This window comes from Oncorhynchus nerka, linkage group LG3 (genome assembly GCF_034236695.1).
Source record: "Oncorhynchus nerka isolate Pitt River linkage group LG3, Oner_Uvic_2.0, whole genome shotgun sequence".
Lineage (NCBI taxonomy): Eukaryota > Metazoa > Chordata > Actinopteri > Salmoniformes > Salmonidae > Oncorhynchus > Oncorhynchus nerka.
In genome coordinates, this window is record NC_088398.1 from 19,728,045 (window position 1) to 19,749,410 (window position 21,366).

The 21,366-nt window shown below is 44.9% G+C and overlaps 1 protein-coding gene across 3 annotated transcripts in view; it reads right to left on the reverse strand.

The window, feature by feature from the left end:
• The window catches only part of LOC115103865 (semaphorin-6D-like), a 182,490-nt gene that overhangs the window by 35,409 nt on the left and 125,715 nt on the right, over window positions 1-21,366 (reverse strand). For all 3 annotated transcript variants that reach the window (XM_029624887.2, XM_029624895.2, XM_029624876.2), the window contains 5 exons: window positions 17,745-17,953; window positions 7,858-7,972; window positions 7,452-7,509; window positions 1,872-1,928; window positions 1,368-1,469 (listed from right to left, as the gene is read on the reverse strand). In XM_029624887.2, coding sequence (XP_029480747.1) covers window positions 1,368-1,469; window positions 1,872-1,928; window positions 7,452-7,509; window positions 7,858-7,972; window positions 17,745-17,892 — 480 coding nt within the window. In that variant the 5' untranslated portion in view covers window positions 17,893-17,953. The remainder of the gene's footprint in view (window positions 1-1,367; window positions 1,470-1,871; window positions 1,929-7,451; window positions 7,510-7,857; window positions 7,973-17,744; window positions 17,954-21,366) is intronic.

The following is a 21,366-nucleotide window of genomic DNA, read 5'->3' on the forward strand; positions in this document are numbered from 1 at the left end:
TGGGGTGGGGGGGGCTGCAGAATGCGACCAGGAAGAGAGGTCATTCTCGGCAGCTCCAGCAAACAGCTACCTTCACAAACACACACAGTGACAGCTGTCAACATCTGTGTTTATATTTAATGCTGTGTTCCCTAAGGGTACGCTCTCTAAGTGAGAAATCCACCAATGTTACTTTGGCTGTTACATCTCTGATCTATCTGCTAAACCATGGTTCTGGGGCTTCAGTACTACAGTACAGTGTGATTTAGACTAGAGGATACAGGTTTTCACTTCCTGGTCTAGCTACCACCTGATCACACAACCCCTGTCTTTGATCCAGCTGGCTCATTGGGCAGAGTGTTTTGTGGCGATCAATTTACATGGAAAATGCACTCTGTGCAAAATAAAACATTTTCCACCCGTCCACACCCACAATCCAATCCACTTCACCCTAACACGCCCTCTCCTGACCCCACTGCCCTGCTCAGTCTTTCCAAGGAATGCTGCAGACAGATTGCATGATATGATTTACACTTCAGCACACTATTCCCAGTTCTCCAGATAGTCATCGCTCCCGGTTTTTCTCAGACTGTAGACGTTATATCCCCTCTTCCAAAAAGCACACTGTGAATCATTGCCCAGAACCATGATGTCACCTCAGCTCAACCAAACTTATTTTGTATTGGTAGACATCCTGGGGAGTATGAATCCATCTATGCACCGTTGTCACGATTAACGTATCGCTATTTTCCTATTGTATGTTTCCACTCAGCCGACATCTCTCTCTGGCACACTTTGGGTTGTTAATCATTTGAGCAGTCAGATAGCAATAGAGTGTAGGTGGCGTGAGTTCCTTCATGGAACTAAAGTAGTGGCTCCCCTGGGATTCTGACTCTAGTTTTCAGGCATGTTTTGTTTTCTCTCCCCCACTCTCTCAGTGGATGACATGATCTCAAATCATCTGCGGTTGCAGTTTATTCCTCAGATGTGTGAATAAAGACGGTTATTATCATCTTGGATCTGTGTTCAGTCAACAGACCGCTGCCAACCTCGGTTGAGTCAACATGTTTCTCCATCAACATCCAGGATAGCAGCACTCCTTTGAAGTGGTTCTGCATTCTGGAGCGCTATAGGGGTCTATCTGTGCACGACAATGTCGACTTGATGATTCTATACTGTAGATAAAGAGAGGACACTTTTTTCTCCCAAAAATTTAGGAGAAAGTCAGGATGTCAACACCTGTAGGCGATGCCCTTAACTGCTAAACCTCCCCATGCTAACAATTTTTTTAACTAAGCGTATTTACCCCAGCTGTTATGTTTCAGAACAGTGCTGGGTATGGAGCTGTGGGCTTTAGATAGAAAGGTGACTGAGGTGAAGTGTCCTACCTTGTAGTTGCGGCAGGTGGGGTTAAAAGCGTTGGTCCCGCAGGCAAATAGCGTCTCATCGTTGCGTGGAACCAGAACTTTGATGTAGTTGTAGCATTCATCCTGTCAAAGGGAAACAGCTGGGTTTCAGGGGATGGCAATGTGACTACTGGCTGCTGGTGTTATCACCCCACCTGCAGTGTCATTGCACAGCTTATTATGCACTGAATGGCATTTTGCTAAGGGCGCGCACACACACACACACACACACACAACCTCCCTCTCAGTCATACTTCTGTTCTTATTCTTGTCATTACCATAATCTCTGTGCTGATCTCTATGGTTTCACTAGAGCTCTGGGAGGCTGGCACTGCTTGTGCCAGAGACTGGTTCTGGAACTACAGATACCTGTGGTGCTGATTTTGATAAGCAATCTATGCTATTGTTAGTGCTACCCTCCCACATCGCAGACCAGACAGTGGGAGAGCGAGAAACAGAGAGAAAGAAAGGGAGAGAGATACTCACGCTGTTCTTCCCTCTCACTGTGCATTTATCCACATCTTTTGTCTTCCAAGTCAATTTCTGCAACACATAGACAGACAACCAACTGTCAGAGCATGAAAGAGACCCTTTTTTCACCCAGCCATTCAAATACTATTAGGAGACAGCTGTGATGAAAATCTCATCAAGTTCAATTAAGCTTCTGACAAACAAACATCTGAAACACACGAGGAGCTGTGTCTAACCTTGTCAGCGTGCAACTAAAAACTATTGTTCCTCTACAATCCATCTCCCATACAATCCATCCCAATCCACCTGTACTTCTTAACAACAAGACATCTCTATGGATAATTAGACCAACAAGAAGATCAAGGAATAAGAAAGGAATCTGCAATGCATTCCTATGGGAAGTAGATTGCCCTGATACTAGCTATCTATGGTCCTCCTGGACGTCCTTATCTCCTAGCATTGGCCCCCCAGTGGGCCCCCGCTAGTGGAGTGAATAGGAAGAGATCCATCAACTTGTTAACAAGGTTGCCTGGTTGAAGGTGGTTTAATGCACTGCCCACCAGTGCAGATCCACTGGTCCACTGCCGACTGACTGGGAGGGTGTTTTGCTGATCCCACTGTCCTCCCTGCAGGAGCTCCAAACTCATCAACACCATGGGGCATGCTGGGAAATAAGATTTATCCAGAGACTAAGGTGAAATCCCTCTTTTGGCTCAAGACTCAACTGCTACCCTTCTGGGCCTTAAAGTGGAGTGAAATGTATCCCCCAAGGCTCTTCTCACTTCCCTATTGAAGATCCAATATGATAGGATAAATAGGATAGACGTCAGCAATATGATAATACTTCCCCCAAGACCTCTGGCAGAGAGAGGTGAAGTTAGCTATTTATTGCTTTTGCCCATCCAGGCCTTTGATATACAGTATCTCTGAGTTGGGGATCATAGTGGGCCTGGTGAGGAGACTGGGGATTAGAACTGAAACTGGGCAATAGAAAAGGAATAGATCCATGATGAAGCAGACTGTGAGTTTTTGATTATGATCAGGCGCACACTAATGAGCTCACTGAGACAGATAAGAAGCATGGGAAGGTGAGAAAGCCAGGTTAGTATTATGGCTGATGACCAATGACCATCTACTAGTCCTGGCCCATTAGCTTTTCTGAACACTGTGTCCCCTGCTCGCCTAGCGTAGTAGTGACTACTGAAAGCCACCCTGACTCACCTATTGCTGCTCTTTTTAAAATATTTTTTAAATTTTACCCCTTTTTTCTCCCCAATTTCGTGGTATCCAATTGTTTTAGTAGCTACCATCTTGTCTCATCGCTACAACTCCCGTACAGAGTTCTTAACACAGCGCGCATCCAACTCGGAAGCCAGCCGCACCAATATGTCGGAGGAAACACCGTGCACCTGGCAACCTTGGTTAGCGGGCACTGCGCCCGGCCCGCCACAGGAGTCGCTGGTGCGCGATGAGACATCCCTACCGGCCAAGCCCTCCTTAACCCGGACGACGCTAGGCCAATTGTGCGTCGTCCCACGGACCTCCCAGTCGCGGCCGGTTACGACAGAGCCTGGGAGCGAACCCAGAGTCTCTGATGGCACAGCTGGCGCTGCAGTACAGCGCCCTTAACCACCCGGGAGGCCCCTATTGCTGGTCTTTTGACCCTATGGTCACTCGGCTACACAGCTGATGCCCCTAATTTTATTTACCTGTTGGCCCCAGCCTCAAACTCAGGTCCTGTATGTACCTAACTGAGCCACTCTGCCCATTCATCGCCATTTACCCGTTGTTGTCTTAGCTCTCCTGATCAACACCTGTGATTGCTTTATGCCTCTCTCTACTGTCAATATATTTATTTATTTAACCAGGTAGGTTAGTTGAGAACAAGTTCTCTGTCTTGGCTAGTTCTTATTATTTTATTTCACTGTCGAGCCCTCAGTCCCGCTCACCTTGCCTTTAGATAGCTCTTTTGTCCCACCCCACACACATGCGGAGACCTCACCTGGCTTAAATGGTGCCTCCAGAGACGAAACCTCTCTCATCGTCCCTCAACGCCTAGGTTTACCTCCACTGTACTCACATCCTACCATACCATTGTCTGTTCATGCCCTGAATCTATTCTACCATGCCCAGAAATCTGCTCCTTTTATTCTCAACGCACTAGACAAACAGTTCTTATAGCCTTTAGCCATACCCTTATCCTACTCCTCCTAAGTTCCTCTGGTGATGCAGAGGTTAACCCAGGCCCTGTAGTCCCCAATTACACTCCTATTCCCCAGGCGCTCTCATTTGTTGACTTCCGTAACCGTAAAAGCCGGGGTTTCATGCATGTTAACATCAGAAGCCTCCTCCCTAAGTGTGTTTTATTCACTGCTTTAGCACACTCCACCAACCCTAATGTCCTAGCCGTGTCTGAATCCTGGCTTAGGAAGGCCACCAAAAATCCTGACATTTCCATCCCAAACTACAACATTTTCCGCCAAGATAGAACTGCCAAAGGGGGTGGAGTTGCAATCTACCGCAGAGATAGTCTGTAGATTTCGGTCATGCTATCCAGGTCTGTACCAAAACAGTTTGAGCTCCTACTTTAAAAAATCCACCTTTTCAGAAATAAGTCTCTCATTGTTTCCGCTTGTTATAGACCCCCCTCAGCCCCCAGCTGTGCCCTGGACACCATATGTGAATTAACTGCCCCCCAATTATCTTTAGAGTTTGTACTGTTAGGTGACCTAAACTTGGATATGCCCTAAACTTGGATACACCCCGGCCATCCTACAATCTAAGCTAGATGCCCTCAATCTCACACAAATGATCATGTAACCTAGCAGGTACAACCCTAAATCTGTAAACACGGGCACCCTCATAGATATCATCCTGACCAACTTGCCTTCTAAATACACCTCTGCTGTCTTCAACCAGGATCTCAGCGATCACTGCCTCATTTCCCAAGTCCGTAATGAGTCCGCAGTCAAACGACCACCCCTCATCACTGTCAAACGCTCCCTAAAACACTGCAGCAAGCAGGCCTTTCTAATCGACCTGGCCCGGATATCCTGGAAGGATATTGACCTCATTCCGTCAGTAGAGGATACCTGGATATTCTTTAAAAGTGCTTTCCTCACCATCGTAAATAAGCATGCCCCATTCAAAAAAATGTGAACTAAGAACAGATATAGCCCTTGGTTTAAAATCTGGACTCCTACAAATCAGCTGGGCTAGACAATCTGGACCGTCTCTTTCTAAAATTATCCACCGCAATTGTTGCAACCCCTATTACTAGCCTTTTCAACCTTTCTTTCGTATCGTCGGAGATCCCTAAAGATTGGAATGCTGCTGCGGTCATCCCCCTCTTCAAAGGGAGACACTCTAGACCCAAACTGTTACAGACCTATATCCTATCCTACCCTGCCTTTCTAAAATCTTCGAAAGCCAAATTAACAAACAGATCACCGACCATTTAGAATCCCACCGTACCTTCTCCGCTATGCAATCTGGTTTCCGAGCTGGTCATGGGTGCACCTCAGCCATACTCAGGGTCCTAAACGATATCATAACTGCCATCGATAAAAGACAATACTGTGCAGCTGTCTTCATCGACCTGGCCAAGAATTTAGACTCTGCCAATCACTGCATTCTTATCAGCAGACTCAACAGCCTTGGTTTCTCAAATGACTGCCTCGCCAACTACTTCTCAGATAGAGTTCAGTGTGTCAAATCGGAGGGCCTGTCCGGATCTCTGGCAGTCTATGGGGGTGCCACAGGGTTCAATTCTTGTGCGACTCTCTTCTCTGTATCGATCAATGATGTCGCTCTCGCTGCTGGTGATTCTCTGATCCACATCTACGCAGACGACACCATTCTGTATACCTCTGGCCCTTCTTTGGACACTTAACAAACCTCCAGACGAGCTTCAATGCCATACAACACTCCTTCCGTGGCCTCCAACAGCTCTTAAACGCAAGTAAAACTAAATGCATGCTCTTCAACTGATCGCTGCCTGCACCTGCCCGCCCGTCTAGCATAACTACTCTGGACGGTTCGGACTTAGAATATGTGGACAACTACAAATACCTAGGTGTCTGGTTAGACTTTAAAGTCTCCTTCCAGACTCACATTAAGCATCTCCAATTCAAAATTAAATCTAGAATCGGCTTCCTATTTCGCAACAAAGTATCCTTCATTTATGCTGCCAAACATACCCTCGTAAAACTGACTATCCTACCAATCCTCGACTTCGGCGATGTCATTTACAAAATAGCCTCCAACACTATACTCAGAAAATTGGATGTAGTCTATCACAGTGCCATCCGTTTTGCCACCAAAGCCCCATATGCTACCCACCACTGCGACCTGTATGCTCTCGTTGGCTGAACTTCACTTCATATTCATCGCCAAACCCACTGGCTCCAGGTCATCTATAAGTCTTTGTTAGGTAAAGCCTTATCTCAGCTCACTGGCCACCATAGCAGCACCCACCCGTAGCATGCACTCCAGGAGGTATATTTCACTGGTCATCCTCAAAGCCAACTCCTACTCTGGCCGCCTCTCCTTCCAGTTCTCTGCTGCCAATGACTGGAACGAACTGCAAAAATCACTGAAGCTGGAGACTTATATCTCCCTCACTAACTTCAAGAATCAGCTGTCAGAGCAGCTTACCAATCATTACACCTGTACACAGCCCATCTGTAAATCCCATCGATAATTTTTTTTTGACCCTTTGCACCCTAGTATCTCTACTTGCACATTCATCTTCTGCAAATCTATCACTCCAGTGTTAATTGCTAAATTGTAATTATTTCACCACTATGGCCTATTTATTGCCTTACCTCCCTAATCTTACTACATTTGCACACACTGTATATAGATTTTTCTATTGTGTTATTGACTGTACATTTGTTTATCCCATGTGTAACTCTGTGTTGTTTGTGTCGCACTGCTTTGCTTTGTCTTGGCCAGGTTGCAGTTATAAATGAGAACTTGTTCTCAACCGGCCTGGTTAAATAAAGGTTAAATTAAAAAAATACACTATGTATTATGCAATGCACATATTGTTAGTGCTCCTAACTTCTTTTAAAATACATACATTCTCTTCTGACAATTCTCTGCACTACACATCATTCTGCTCATGTATTTCCACTGCAATCAAATACAAGTCAATAACGTTAGATCTCATTGATGTTGAGTGGGTCCCTTATGGAGATGACTCAAGCTGTAAATGAATCTAAATACAATAGTGACAAGCAAACACAAACCCAGGCCTTAAAGTGATTTTTGTTTAAGAGCAATCGTGTTTGAAAAATGGGATTCAGATGGAAGAGAGAGCACAGCACTTCAAAACCAGGAGTGCGCGACATAACTTCTATTGGATATCTGTCTGTAGTGAAATGGCTTTGTATCTGCTTGAATGAAGAGACCGGCTGAGTAAGAAGAAAACGACACAAATAACCTATATTTAAAAGATGAGCCGAAAAGTAGGAGCCATTGAACCACCAGTAATGCTCTTATGTCCAGCCAGCTGCAATGATACACTACTCTATGACCCATGAGGTCATGACTCATGTAAACAATGTGTTTGTGAGACAACATAAGGCTTACCTGTTGTGGGACGATCTGCTCAGAGGAGGCGCTGAGACTGATAGCAAACACATGATCCCTGTAAGAGGTCAAAGGTCAGAAAACATTTGAAGATGTCTCCTCTCTGCCCTGAAACCCAATCTCACCACACCACACCCAAGCTGCCTGTTCGCAGCCTAAATTAGATTGATTAGGGTCAGTCACACAGTTCTTTAACGGGCTTCTTGCTGAGCCTGAGGTACCTTTTACATAATAAACCTACAGTATGACAATATGAACGTAACGGGAGCTATCCAATATGGTTGACTGACACAATGACATAAATACTACAAAGGGATTCAATGAAGAGTAGTCAATACAGGGTTAATGTAAGGCTGTCCAGTGCATTGAAGATGAGTGAACAATACTGAGAGGCGTGTTGACTGACCTGGCTGCGATGTAGAGCATGTGGTTGATCCGGAGCATCCTCTGGAAGTCCAGGCCCAGTCGTACTGTATCGTTGTCCGACATGAGGCCATGGAAGCTTGGGTACAGGTAGGAGTCTGCATGGGGAGGGGGAAAGAGTAGCAAGCTCAGTTCAGTGACAGTGTTAATCCGGGAGAAAAAATATCCATAACGACAAACCAAGCACTAAAGAAATCAAGGGTGTGAATCTGAAAATAAGTGGTGTATTCAAGCACAAAAATAAAGATTGTTTGAAAAAGTACAAGAGAGAGAGAGAGAGAAAATAGGTTGTTGACTTGATATAACCCTCTGATTGCAGTATGCTTTCTCAGTTTCTATTTTGTATGTTTTTCCTTTGCCCCACATTTGCTGCAGATGCCCAGATTGCAATTTGTTCTAACTGTCATGTGGCTGTTAATGTGGGCTATCCCATGACTCTATTCTGTGCTGCTAGAGATAATACACTTAACTGTAAATTAAGAGGGGGGAGCGGGAAGCATCTCTAGACCCTAAGTTTATCACAAGAGCTATACAAAACAAAAACACTAACAACTGGGACATGCTTAAACCACCTGACCAAGTCCTAAAGCAATGGGAATCACAAAATCTTCCTCAGATTATTACCAAACACCCCAAAAAATTATACTCTCCTCGATGTTATCCCCACAAATAATCCTGATCGGTATCAGTCTGGTGTCTTCTGTATTGACTTTAGTGATCACTGTTTTACAGCCTGCGTTCGTAATGACTGCTCAGCGAAACAACCTGTCCTGATTTGTCATAGACGCTTGCTGAAAAACTTTAATGAGCAAGCCTTCCTTCATGAACGGGCCTCTGTAAAATGGTATAGAATCAGCTTGATCCCCTCTGCTTGGACCTTCTTTTTTTATATTTTCAGTGGTATTGTTAACTTCTTGGTGACAGGGGGGCAGTATTGAGTAGCTTGGATGAATAAGGTGCCCAAAGTAAACTGCCTGCTATATTATTAGTAGTATTGGATAGAAAACACTAAAACTGTTTGAATGATGTCGGAGTATAACAGAACTCATATGGCAGGCGAAAACCTGAGAAAAATCCAACCAGGAAGTGGGAAATCTGAGGCTTGTAGGTTTTCAAAGCTTGGCCTATCGAATACACAGTATCTATGGGGCCATTTTTCACTTCCTAAGGCTTCCACTAGATGTCAATCTTCTTTAGAAACTTGTTTGAGGATTCTACTATAAAGGAGGGGCTCATGAGACCTGTTTGAGTCAGTGGTCTGGCAGAGTGCCTTGGTCTCATGACGCGCGGTCACGAGAGAGTTAGCTTTTCTTCTGACATAGGAATTCTCCGGTTGGAACATTATTGAACATTTATTTTTGAAAACATCCTAAAGTTTGATTCGATAATTAGTTTGACATGTTTCTACGGACTGTTATATAACTTTTTGAACTTTTCGTCCGACGTTCTGCTGGACCTGCACACGCATTTGGATTTGTTTACCAAACACCTTAACAAAAAGATCTATTTGGACATAAATGATGGACATTATCGATCAAATCAAGCATTTATTGTGGACCTGGGATTCCTGGGGGTGCATTCTGATATAGATCAAAGGTAAGTGAATATTTCTAATGCTAGTTTTGACTACCCAATATGGCGGATATCGCTTTGGCTTCTTTGTTGTCTGAACGCTATTCTCAGATTATTGCATGGTTTGGTTTTTGAAATCTGACACAGCGGTTGCATTAAGGAGAAGTCTATCTCTAATTCCATGTATAATAGTTGTATCTTTATCAATGTTTATTATGAGTATTTCTGTCATTTGATGGGGCTCTAAGCTAAATCATCGCATGTTTTAGAACTATTGAACTTAACACGCCAATGTAAAATGAGTATATAAATATATATATATATTTAATAGAAATATGCACTTTATCGAACAAAACATACATGTATTGTGTAACATAAAGTCCTATGAATGTCATCTGATGAAGATCATCAAAGGTTAGCGATTCATTTAATCTCTCTATTTGTGCTTTTTGTGACTCTCTTTGGCTGGAAAAATTACTGTGTTTATTCTGTGGCTTGGTGGTGATCTAACATAATCGTTTGTGGAGCTTTGGTTGTAAAGCATTTTTTAAATCAGACACTGTGGCTGGATTAACAGGAATTGTATCTTTAAAATGTTGCCTAATACTTGTATGTTTGAGAAATTTGATTTATGAGATTTATGTTGTTTCGTATTTGTCGCCCTGCAATTTCATTGGCTGTTGGCGAGGGGTTCCACAAACACGCCCCCATAAAGGAAATTAAAATTAAAAACAGGTTCAGCCCCTGGTTCGACTGTCATCTTGCAGAATTACTCCATCTCAAGAATTACATTTGGCGAAAGGCTTGGCACATACATACTCACGCTGACTGGCTCCAGTTCAGGCAAATGAGAAATAAATACACCTAGGCTATCTGGAAGTCCAAAGTTAGTTACTTTAAGGAGCAGTTCTCTCTCTGTGGGTCTAACCCCAAGAAGTTCAGGAAAACGGTTAAAGACGTGGAGAATTAACACCCCTCCTCACAGCTGCCCATGTCCCTTAATGTTGATGTGGTTGTTACTAACAAGAAGCACATGGCTGAGTTCTTTAATCACCACTTCATTAACCTCTTCGAGATAGGGGGCGCTCTTTTAATTTTTGGATAAAAAACGTTCCCGTTTTAAACAAGATATTTTGTCACGAAAAGATGCTCGACTATGCATGGAATTGACAGCCTTGGAAAGACTAAACTCTGACGTTTCCAAAACTGCAAAGATACTATCTGTGAGTGCCCCAGAACTAATGCTACAGGCGAAACCAAGATGATGTTTCATACAGGAAATGCCCCAGATTCTGAAGGCCCTGTGTTCCAATGTCTCCTTATATGGCTGTGAATGCGCCAGGAATGAGCCTGCGCTCTCTGTCATTTCCCCCCATTGTCTGCAGCATTGTGACGTGTTTGTAGGCATATCATTGGAAGATTGACCATAAGAGACTACATTTACCTGGTGTCCCGCCCGGTGTCCTGTGTCGAAATTATTGCGTAATCTGTAGGTCCATGCGCGTTCCATTTCTTCAGAAGAGAAAGTAAACTGCCACGATGGATTTTATCGTCGATAGACATGTGAAAAACACCTTGAGGATTGATTCTAAACATCGGTTTGCCATGTTTCTGTCGATATTATAGAGTTAATTTGGAAAAAAGTTAGCGTTTTATTGACTTATTATTTTATTTTTTTCTTACCCAAACGTGATGAACAAAACGGAGCGATTAGTCGACACAAATAATATTTTTTGTAAAAACGGAACATTTGCTATCTAACAGAGTCTCCTCATTGAAAACATCTGAAGTTCTTCAAAGGTAAATTATTTTATTTGAATTCTTTTCTGTTTTTTGTGGAAAATGTTGCATGGTGAAAGAGGCATAATACTATGCTAGGCTATCAATACTGTTACACAAATGCTTGTTTAGCTATGGTTCAAAAGTATATTTTGAAAATCTGAGATGACAGTGTTGTTAACAAAAGGCTAAGCTTGAGAGCAAATAGATTAATTTCATTTCATTTGCGATTTTCATGAATAGTTAACGTTGTGTTATGCTAATGAGCTTGCGGATAGATTTACACAATCCTGGATACAGGTTTTTTTTCGTAGCTAAACGTGACGCAGAAAACGGAGCGATTTGTCCTAAACAAATAATCTTTCAGGAAAAACTGAACATTTGCTATCTGAGAGTCTCCTCATTGAAAACATCCGAAGTTCTTCAAAGGTAAATGATTTTATTTGAATGCTTTTCTGGTTTTTGTGGAAAATGTTGCATGGTGAAAGAGAGGCATAATCCTATGCTAGGCTAGCAATACTGTTACACAAATGCTTGTTTAGCTATGGTTCAAAAGCATATTTTGAAAATCTGAGATGACAGTGTTGTTAACAAAAGGCTAAGCTTGAGAGCAAATAGATTAATTTCATTTCATTTGCGATTTTCATGAATAGTTAACGTTGCGTTATGGTAATGAGCTTGAGGCTGTAGTCACGACACCGGATCCGGGATGGCTCGACGCAAGAAGTTAAGTCAGGATTCCTATATGACTCAGCCATGCCACCTTGCCCATCCAAAATTTCCTCATCTTCCTTCCAATGCGACTACCCCCGATGCTCCTCCCTCTTTTTCCCCTGCACCGCTACAAAGTTTCTCCATGCAGGTGGTCACTAGGTGCTAAAGGTGCTAAAGGAGCTCCTTAAACTTCATCTAAAAAAAACATCTGGGTCAGATGGTTTAGACCCTTTCTTCTTTAAGGTTGCTGCCCCTATCATCGCCAAGCCTATCTCTGACCTTTTTAACCTGTCTCTCCTCTCTGGGGAGGTTCCCATTGCTTGGAAGGCAGCCACAGTTTGTCCTTTATTTAAAGGGGGAGATAACGCTGATCCTAACTGTTGTAGGCCTCTTTCTATTTTTCCTTGTTTATGAAAAGTGTTGTGAAAAAATGTTAATAATCAACTGGCTTTCTTGATGTCTATTGTATTCTCTCTGGTATGCAATCTGGTTTCCACTCAGGTTATGGATGTGTCACTGCGATCTTAAAGGTCCTCAATGATGTCACCATTGCCCTTGATTTTAAGCAATGTTGTGCTGCTATTTTTATTGACTTGGCTGAAGCTTTTGATACAGTAGACCATTCCATTCCTGTCGGCTAAGGTCTGGTGTCTCCGAGGGGTCTTTGGCCTGGTTTGCTAACTACCTCTCTCAAAGAGTGCGGTGTATGAAGTCAGGACACCTGCTGTCTCAGCCACTGCCTGTCACCAAGGGAGTACCCCAAGGCTCGATCCTAGGCCCCACGCTCTTCTCAATTTACATCAACAAGATAGCTCAGGCAGTAGGAAGTGCTCTCATCCACTTGTATGCAGATGAGACAGTTTTACACTCAGCTGGCCCCTCGCCGGATGTTGTGTTAAATGCTCTACAACAAAGTTTTCTTGGTGTTCAACAAGATTTCTTTGCCCTTAACTTTGTTCTGAACACCACCAAAACAAAGGTCATGTGGTTTGGAAGAAGAATGTTCCTCTCCCCACAAGTGTGATTACTACCTCTGGGGGTTTAGAGCTTGAGGTAGTCACCTCATACAAGTACTTGGGAGTATGGCTAGACGGTACACTGTCCTTCTTTCAGCACATATCAAATCTACAGGCTAAAGTTAAATCTAGACTTGGTTTCCTCTATCGTAATTGCTCCTCTCTCACCCCAGCTGCCAAACTAACTGATTCAGATGACCATCCTACCCATTCTAAATTAAAGAGACGTAATTTATAGATCGGCAGGTAAGGGTGCTCTCGAGCGGCTAGATGTCTTTTACCATTCGGCCATCAGATTTGCCACCAATGCTCCTTATAGGACACATCGCTGCACTCTATACTCCTCTATAATCTGGTCATCTCTGTATTACCCGTCGCAAGACCCACTGGTTGATGCTTATTTATAAAACCCTTTTAGGCCTCACTCCCCCCTATCTAGGATATCTACCACAGCCCTCATCCTCCACATACAACACTCGTTCTGCCAGTCACATTCTGTTAAAGGTCCCCAAAGCACACACATCGCATCTTTTCAGTTCGCTGCAGCTAGCGACTGGAACGAGCTGCAAAAAAGACTCAAACTGGCCAGTTTAATCTCAATCTCTTCATTCAAAGACTCAATCAAATCAAATTGTATTTGTCACATACACATGGTTAGCAGATGTTAATGCGAGTGTAGCGAAATGCTTGTGCTTCTAGTTCCGACAATGCAGTAATAACCAACAAGTAATCTAACTAACAATTCCAAAACTACTGTTTTATACACAGTGTAAGGGGATAAAGAATATGTACATAAAGATATATGAATGAGTGATGGTACAGAGCAGCATAGGCAAGATACAGTAGATGGTATCGAGTACAGTATATACATATGAGATGAGTATGTAAACAAAGTGGCATAGTTAAAGTGGCTAGTGATATATGTATTACATAAGGATGCAGTCGATGATATAGAGTACAGTATATACGTATGCATATGAGATGAATAATGTAGGGTATGTAACATTATATAAGGTAGCATTGTTTAAAGTGGCTAGTGATATATTTACATCATTTCCCATCAATTCCCATTATTAAAGTGGCTAGAGTTGAGTCAGTGTCAGTGTGTTGGCAGCAGCCACTCAATGTTAGTGGTGGCTGTTTAACAGTCTGATGGCCTTGAGATAGAAGCTGTTTTTCAGTCTCTCGGTCCCAGCTTTGATGCACCTGTACTGACCTCGCCTTCTGGATGATAGCGGGGTGAACAGGCAGTGGCTCGGGTGGTTGATGTCCTTGATGATCTTTATGGCCTTCCTGTAACATCGGGTGGTGTAGGTGTCCTGGAGGGCAGGTAGTTTGCCCCCGGTGATGCGTTGTGCAGACCTCACTACCCTCTGGAGAGCCTTACGGTTGAGGGCGGAGCAGTTGCCGTACCAGGCGGTGATACAGCCCGCCAGGATGCTCTCGATTGTGCATCTGTAGAAGTTTGTGAGTGCTTTTGGTGACAAGCCGAATATCTTCAGCCTCCTGAGGTTGAAGAGGCGCTGCTGCGCCTTCTTCACGATGCTGTCTGTGTGAGTGGACCAATTCAGTTTGTCTGTGATGTGTATGCCGAGGAACTTAAAACTTGCTACCCTCTCCACTACTGTTCCATCGATGTGGATAGGGGGGTGTTCCCTCTGCTGTTTCCTGAAGTCCACAATCATCTCCTTAGTTTTGTTGACGTTGAGTGTGAGGTTATTTTCCTGACACCACACTCCGAGGGCCCTCACCTCCTCCCTGTAGGCCGTCTAGTCGTTGTTGGTAATCAAGCCTACCACTGTTGTGTCGTCCGCAAACTTGATGATTGAGTTGGAGGCGTGCGTGGCCACGCAGTCGTGGGTGAACAGGGAGTACAGGAGAGGGCTCAGAACGCACCCTTGTGGGGCCCCTGTGTTGAGGATCAGCGGGGTGGAGATGTTGTTGCCTACCCTCACCACCTGGGCGCGGCCCGTCAGGAAGTCCAGTACCCAGTTGCACAGGGCGGGGTCGAGACCCAGGGTCTCGAGCTTGATGACGAGCTTGGAGGGTACTATGGTGTTGAATGCCGAGCTGTAGTCGATGATCGGGATTCTCACATAGGTATTCCTCTTGTCCAGATGGGTTAGGGCAGTGTGCAGTGTGGTTGAGATTGCATCGTCTGTGGACCTATTTGGGCGGTAAGCAAATTGGAGTGGGTCTAGGGTGTCAGGTAGGGTGGAGGTGATATGGTCCTTGACTAGTCTCTCAAAGCACTTCATGATGACGGAAGTGAGTGCTACGGGGCGGTAGTCGTTTAGCTCAGTTACCTTAGCTTTCTTGGGAACGGGAACAATGGTGGCCCTCTTGAAGCATGTGGGAACAGCAGACTGGTATAGGGATTGGTTGAATATGTCCGTAAACACACCGGCCAGCTGGTGTGCGCATGCTCTGAGGGCGCGGCTGGGGATGCCGTCTGGGCCTGCAGCCTTGCGAGGGTTAACACGTTTAAATGTCTTACTCACCTCGCAGTGAAGGAGAGCCCGCATGTTTTCGTTGCAGGCCGTGTCAGTGGCACTGTATTGTCCTCAAAGCGGGCAAAAAAGTTATTTAGTCTGCCTGGGAGCAAGACATCCTGGTCCGTGACTGGGCTGGATTTCTTCTTGTAGTCCGTGATTGACTGTAGACCCTGCCACATGCCTCTTGTGTCTGAGCCGTTGAATTGAGATTCTACTTTGTCTCTGTACTGACGCTTAGCTTGTTTGATAGCCTTGCGGAGGGAATAGCTGCACTGTTTGTATTCGGTCATGTTACCAGTCACCTTGCCCTGATTAAAAGCAGTGGTTCGCGCTTTCAGTTTCACGCGAATGCTGCCATCAATCCACGGTTTCTGGTTAGGGAATGTTTTAATCATTGCTATGGGAACGACATCTTCAACGCACGTTCTAATGAACTCGCACACCGAATCAGCGTATTCGTCAATATTGTTATCTGACGCAATACGAAACATATCCCAGTCCACGTGATGGAAGCAGTCTTGGAGTGTGGAGTCAGCTTGGTCGGACCAGCGTTGGACAGACCTCAGCGTGGGAGCCTCTTGTTTTAGTTTCTGTCTGTAGGCAGGGATCAACAAAATGGAGTCGTGGTCAGCTTTTCCATGGACACTCTTACTGACAGTTGTGGCTGCTTTGTGTGATGTATTGTTGTCTCTACCTTCTTGCCCTTTGCACTGTTGTCTGTGCCCAATAATGTTTGTACCATGTTTTGTGCTGCTACCATGTTGTGTTGCTACCATGTTGTTGTCATGTTGTGTTGCTACCATGTTGTTGTCATGTTGTGTTGCTACCATGCTGTGTTGTCATGTGTTGCTGCCATGCTATGTTGTCTTAGGTCTCTCTTTATGTAGTGTTGCCTCTCTTTATGTAGTGTTGTCTCTATGTAGTGTTGTCTCTCTTGTCGTGATGTGTGTTTGGTCATATATTTATATTTATTTATTATTATTTTTTCAATCCCAGCCCCCGTCCCCGCTGGAGGCCTAATATGCCTTTTGGTAGGCCGTCATTGCAAATCAGAAATTGTTCTTAACCGAGTTGCCTAGTTAAATCAAAATCAATCCGTCGAGGCTGGCCTGTGACCATCTTCTCTCCCATAGTGCTGCATTTACTGTTCAGGCCAGGGGTATCAAACATATGGCCCATGGGTCGGAGGGGGTACGACCCCTGGGAAAAATGAGTTCGACACCCCTGGCTTAGGCCTTCCTGTCCAACTTGGCTTTTGTAGCTGAATTAGCAGACCTCTAAAATGGGACACTATCTGAAATTACAATCTCCTCGGGGGAAGCATCTTTCCCCCAACCAAGCAAGTCCGACTCGACTGTTTAAACATTTCAACTCGGGGGTGATTGGGTCAAGCAGAGCAGTGATTCGCTGTGGGGCAGAAAGGGAGAGGGATAACTCCACCTCGGCGACCTCTCGTCCCTTTAATTACTCCTCAGCACTTTCACTTCCTTTAAAGTTTTGGGCGCCACGTCGCCATGGAAACCTCTAACCCAGTTCCTCCAATTAGCCTCTGTGAGGGAGATGATTTCAGCGGTGGAGCTGGGCGCTGGATGTATTACCATACATAATGGACATCCTGGGGAGTTGTGAGGGGTTCTGACGCCCAGACACCTTCAGACCTGCTGACAAATGGCCCTCATTACACCTGAGATGGGCTCCACATATAGATCTATTAGCGTGGCTATTTATGCTAATGTTCCACTCCTCCAGATAGATCAATTAAAGCGCCAGGCCTTAGTCTCTGTCAACTCTTAAATAAAGGATGAGGCTGGCGACTGCAAACGCCAGGACCTCCTTACCACACCTCCTACTGATTAGGTGCCACTGATGGGCTGTACGTGTGGTCCAATCAGATTTTGTATTATGTCATATAGCTAAAATGTATAGCTATTTTATTTCGATAGTCGTAATTATGTATTTGAACAGGGCTGCCCAACCCTCTTCCTGGAGATCTACTGTCCTGTAAGTTTTCAGTCCAACCCTAATTTAGCATATCTGATTCAGCTAGTTAAGATCTTGTTGAGCAGCTAATTCGTAGAATCAGGTGTGTTAAATTAGGGTTGGATTGAAAACCCACAGGACGGTAGATCTCCAGGAAGAGGGTTGGGCAGCCCTGTACTGATGTAGATCTGTAAGACGACTGACAAAATATGTGTACATACAACTGACAAGATGCTGTCCTTTAACGGTACATCAGAACTTCATGCCCCCCTGAACTAATGAGCAACATTGCATCATGACGGGCTTGCACTCACGTTCTCTCCCCACAATGCTGATTGGCTCCAGGTCCTGGGGGAAGGGTGTGACTCCCATGGCCAGGTGAGGTAAAAGGGCTGTGAGGGCTAGAGCCAGGCCCACCGCCAGAAGGGGGAGGGGCCGAGGCGACCCGGGCACCAGCCTCATTTTGGCAGGGGTTCACCACACCTCACCAGAACAGCATGGCCAACAGCGGGCCCACCACCACCTAGAAGAGGAGAGAGAGTGAGAACAGGTTAACCTAGCTACAACCAAAGTTAGCTGTACCCATATCTGTTAAAACGGTCACAGGCTAATGTGAATAACTACAACAGCAGCATCGGCTTCATAATGATCACTATAATTCTGCCATCAAGTTCTACAGTAGCTGTTGGAACTTTCTGAGTTTGGATGCTAAGCTCTCATTAGCATGCGATGCTCATTGCCAGTGCGGCATTGTGATTGAGTATTAGCTGAACTGTGATGGCAGTGTGAACACACACACAGAGACAGAGAGAGACAGAGAGAGAGAGAGAGAGACAGGAACGGAGAGAGAGGTGACCCACAAGGGCCCCTGACTGGGACACCTGGCTCATTTACTCCCAGCCTTCAATCTTTCACAGGTGACTTCACACAATTAACCACCGCCCCCACAGGAGAACGCGACTCCCTCTGTCTGCACCAAGACACCAGGCCCAAGGGGAGGCGACAGGTACCCACTTTCATCTAATATACAAAACAAACTATAAATTGTTTGACTAGATGGGAAAAACGAGCGGCTCCTGTAAGAAGGTCAGAAGATTCAAGTTTGAGCAAAGTTTGCGCTCTGCATTATTAATCACTCAGGTAAGCTATGAGTCAGACCTGAATTGTCTCGAAATGCTAATTTCCACATCTGCTTGATTTCTGAGATGAGACCGGGACAGATGGATGCAGATTGCGCAGGGATTTGTTCAACTAAATCTCCAGAATGCTGTGACCTGTGTTTTGGCACCAACTTAATAAGGGCAGCGTGTCCTCTAAGGGTTTCAACTCAGCACAGCCCAGATTGATGTACTGCACCAATGAGATCCTGCCACACAGCTTTTAAATGGGGAGCCGAAAACAAAGTAAACAGAGATATGAACCCCATCAATATTGATAACGGGCTGCCTCATTCTGATTCAGAGGAGACTGTTGCATTTAGCGATGAGGTCAAGCGATGATCACAGTGTCATAAATCGAGGGGAGGTGGTGTCTGCTCCTGTTTACTTCATGAATTACCACCTCCTGCCTGGGCGATATATGAGGACATTACTCCCAATGGATTAACTCACAGGCTTTTAGGCTTCTCAGAGGAGGCAGACAGCTTGAGCAAACAGGATATGATGCTGTGGCTTCCTGTCTGAGCAGGCCAAACAGCATGTCCCCCTAACACCACTGTCACCCCATCTAACCTGAATCTATCATTGAAGATCTAAGATCTTAGTACATGCTCTGATGGTTGAGCAATGCCCTCAAGTTAAAGAGTAGGCTCACATTTATACTGCTTATGCAAATGCTTGAGGGATCTTGAAATATAAAAAAAACACTTGGTAAAGTTGCAGCTAAAAACCATGCTAAATAAACTCCATAAAACTATTAAATTATTTGCACAACTGTCTCTCTACTCTCATGAATATGCATAGACTAGACCGACGATCATAAACATGTAGAGTGCGAAAATCAAAGGTTATGGAGACTGGGCAGAGATCAAATATCGACAAATCGACATTTATCCAATGGCTATAAAGCCAGGAAAATGCAAATATGACTCACAACAAGACAAGCACAGTGCCTGCAGGAGCTTAGGCAAGACAGTCCAACAAATGCACTGACCCTACAGACCCTCTGAGGCTTCTGGACCTTCCACAGACTTCCACACAAAGGCACTGAGTGGATGAGCTTCTTGGCGTGTTTATCAGCAGCACCCTGAAGAGTTGCCGTTTTCTGTTTGTGAAGTTCTCCACATGTTGACGAGCCTCACAGCTGGGGATGGATGTGGAGCTTGTGGAAGTGGAAAATGCTATTACGAAATGCCCAACGTAATCCAATTCAGTCCTAGCTACAGTAATGTAATATAAACCAGCATAAGTCCCTTTGATCTGATGCATACACTGTTGTTCTGGGGTTCACTTCCAGACGGGTGCTGGTGGTGAGGATTTGGCAAGGAGCCTTTATCTAGGGCTTGATGACAGTGACATGGTAGAAAGAACCCTATCATGTAGACTTGAAACGTACTGTATGTGAGGCACGTCCAGTCTTTCATGCTGAGTGAGTGACAGATGTGATGCTAAGCATCACTGCGAGAGCAGGGGCCGACTTCCACCTCTTTATAAGACATGCATAGACGGTCGACAGTGACAAAGTCAACATCTTTGGAAGTTGCAAAAGGGACAGAGACTCAGAGGCTCACACTCCCCATAAAGCCAATGGTTTAATTTAACAGTGTTTTAAGATGTGGTTTTACAAATATATTTGGGGACTGCCTTCAAATTGCCCTGCATGAGGAGCATCTAATGTGTTCATGTGGTTTATCGCCTCAACCTGTAAATTCTTCAGCTTCTTCTCAATGGGATATTATTTGATCTAAAACCCGATACCAGGATCCAGCTGCTACCGCCACACCGAATGCCGCCCGCCAAAACATGCCAGTTCACAAACCCACCGCACCCTCCCCATAAACATGTAAACCATGGAGCATCCTTCAGGAATGTGTTGCTCTCCTTTTTCTTTCTCTAATCAATTGCCTTTTACAGAGTGAATGGGGAGGCAGGCTGATGAGCTGACAGCTGTCGATGGAAAATAAGCCACTGCGACCCACACTCTCTCTGTGTTCTGTTTTGGATGGTAGGTGTGGGATCGTTTTGTTTTTAATGAACTGGACTTGTCAAGCCATCTGGGAGATACTGGCAGTTGGGCCTCTTTGTAGGGCAAGGAATTGAGGGCCGCTGGGGCCGCACATTGATTATCTGACATTCATTTGGATTAGACCAGTGCTGGTTCTGTGGTTTGATGAGATGTCTTCAGTCTGGTGGTTTCAGGGTTTTTCACAGCACTGTGCAAAAAGGAAACTTCATGATGAGAAAATGGGAGCCTTTATGAGTGGTGGATGAGGCCACGGTGTCATCTTTAAAAAGGATCCATTTTAATTCATACATAAACAAGTCAATCTTTATGACCCAGCTTCAGTTTGGCCAGGGACCACTGTTCCATAAAAAGATGCAATTAGATATTAAATGTAAATTGAATCCTCAAATCAACCGCTTTATGCACCTGTCTGCTCCAGGGACGTTTATTTTCTGCCAACACCTGTCATTCAAACTAAATTGAGGCGCATTATCCCAATGCAGACCCACCCCCTCTGATATGCTGTGACCTCACAAACTGAACACCGCTGACATTTCACTGGGGGGGGGGGGGGGGGGCTAATCCCTTCATTGTTTTGGATAACAGGGCAATAGCTAGCCAACACCTCTCACCTCCCGCCTCTGTGCCTTGGGATGCCATAGGGCCCCAGAGAAGTAGGAATTGAATGAGTCCACCCCCAGTATACATGGGCCTACATAATGAGGGTGCATGTCTCTGGCCATGGACCATTACCCACCCGGGGCTCTGCTGGGG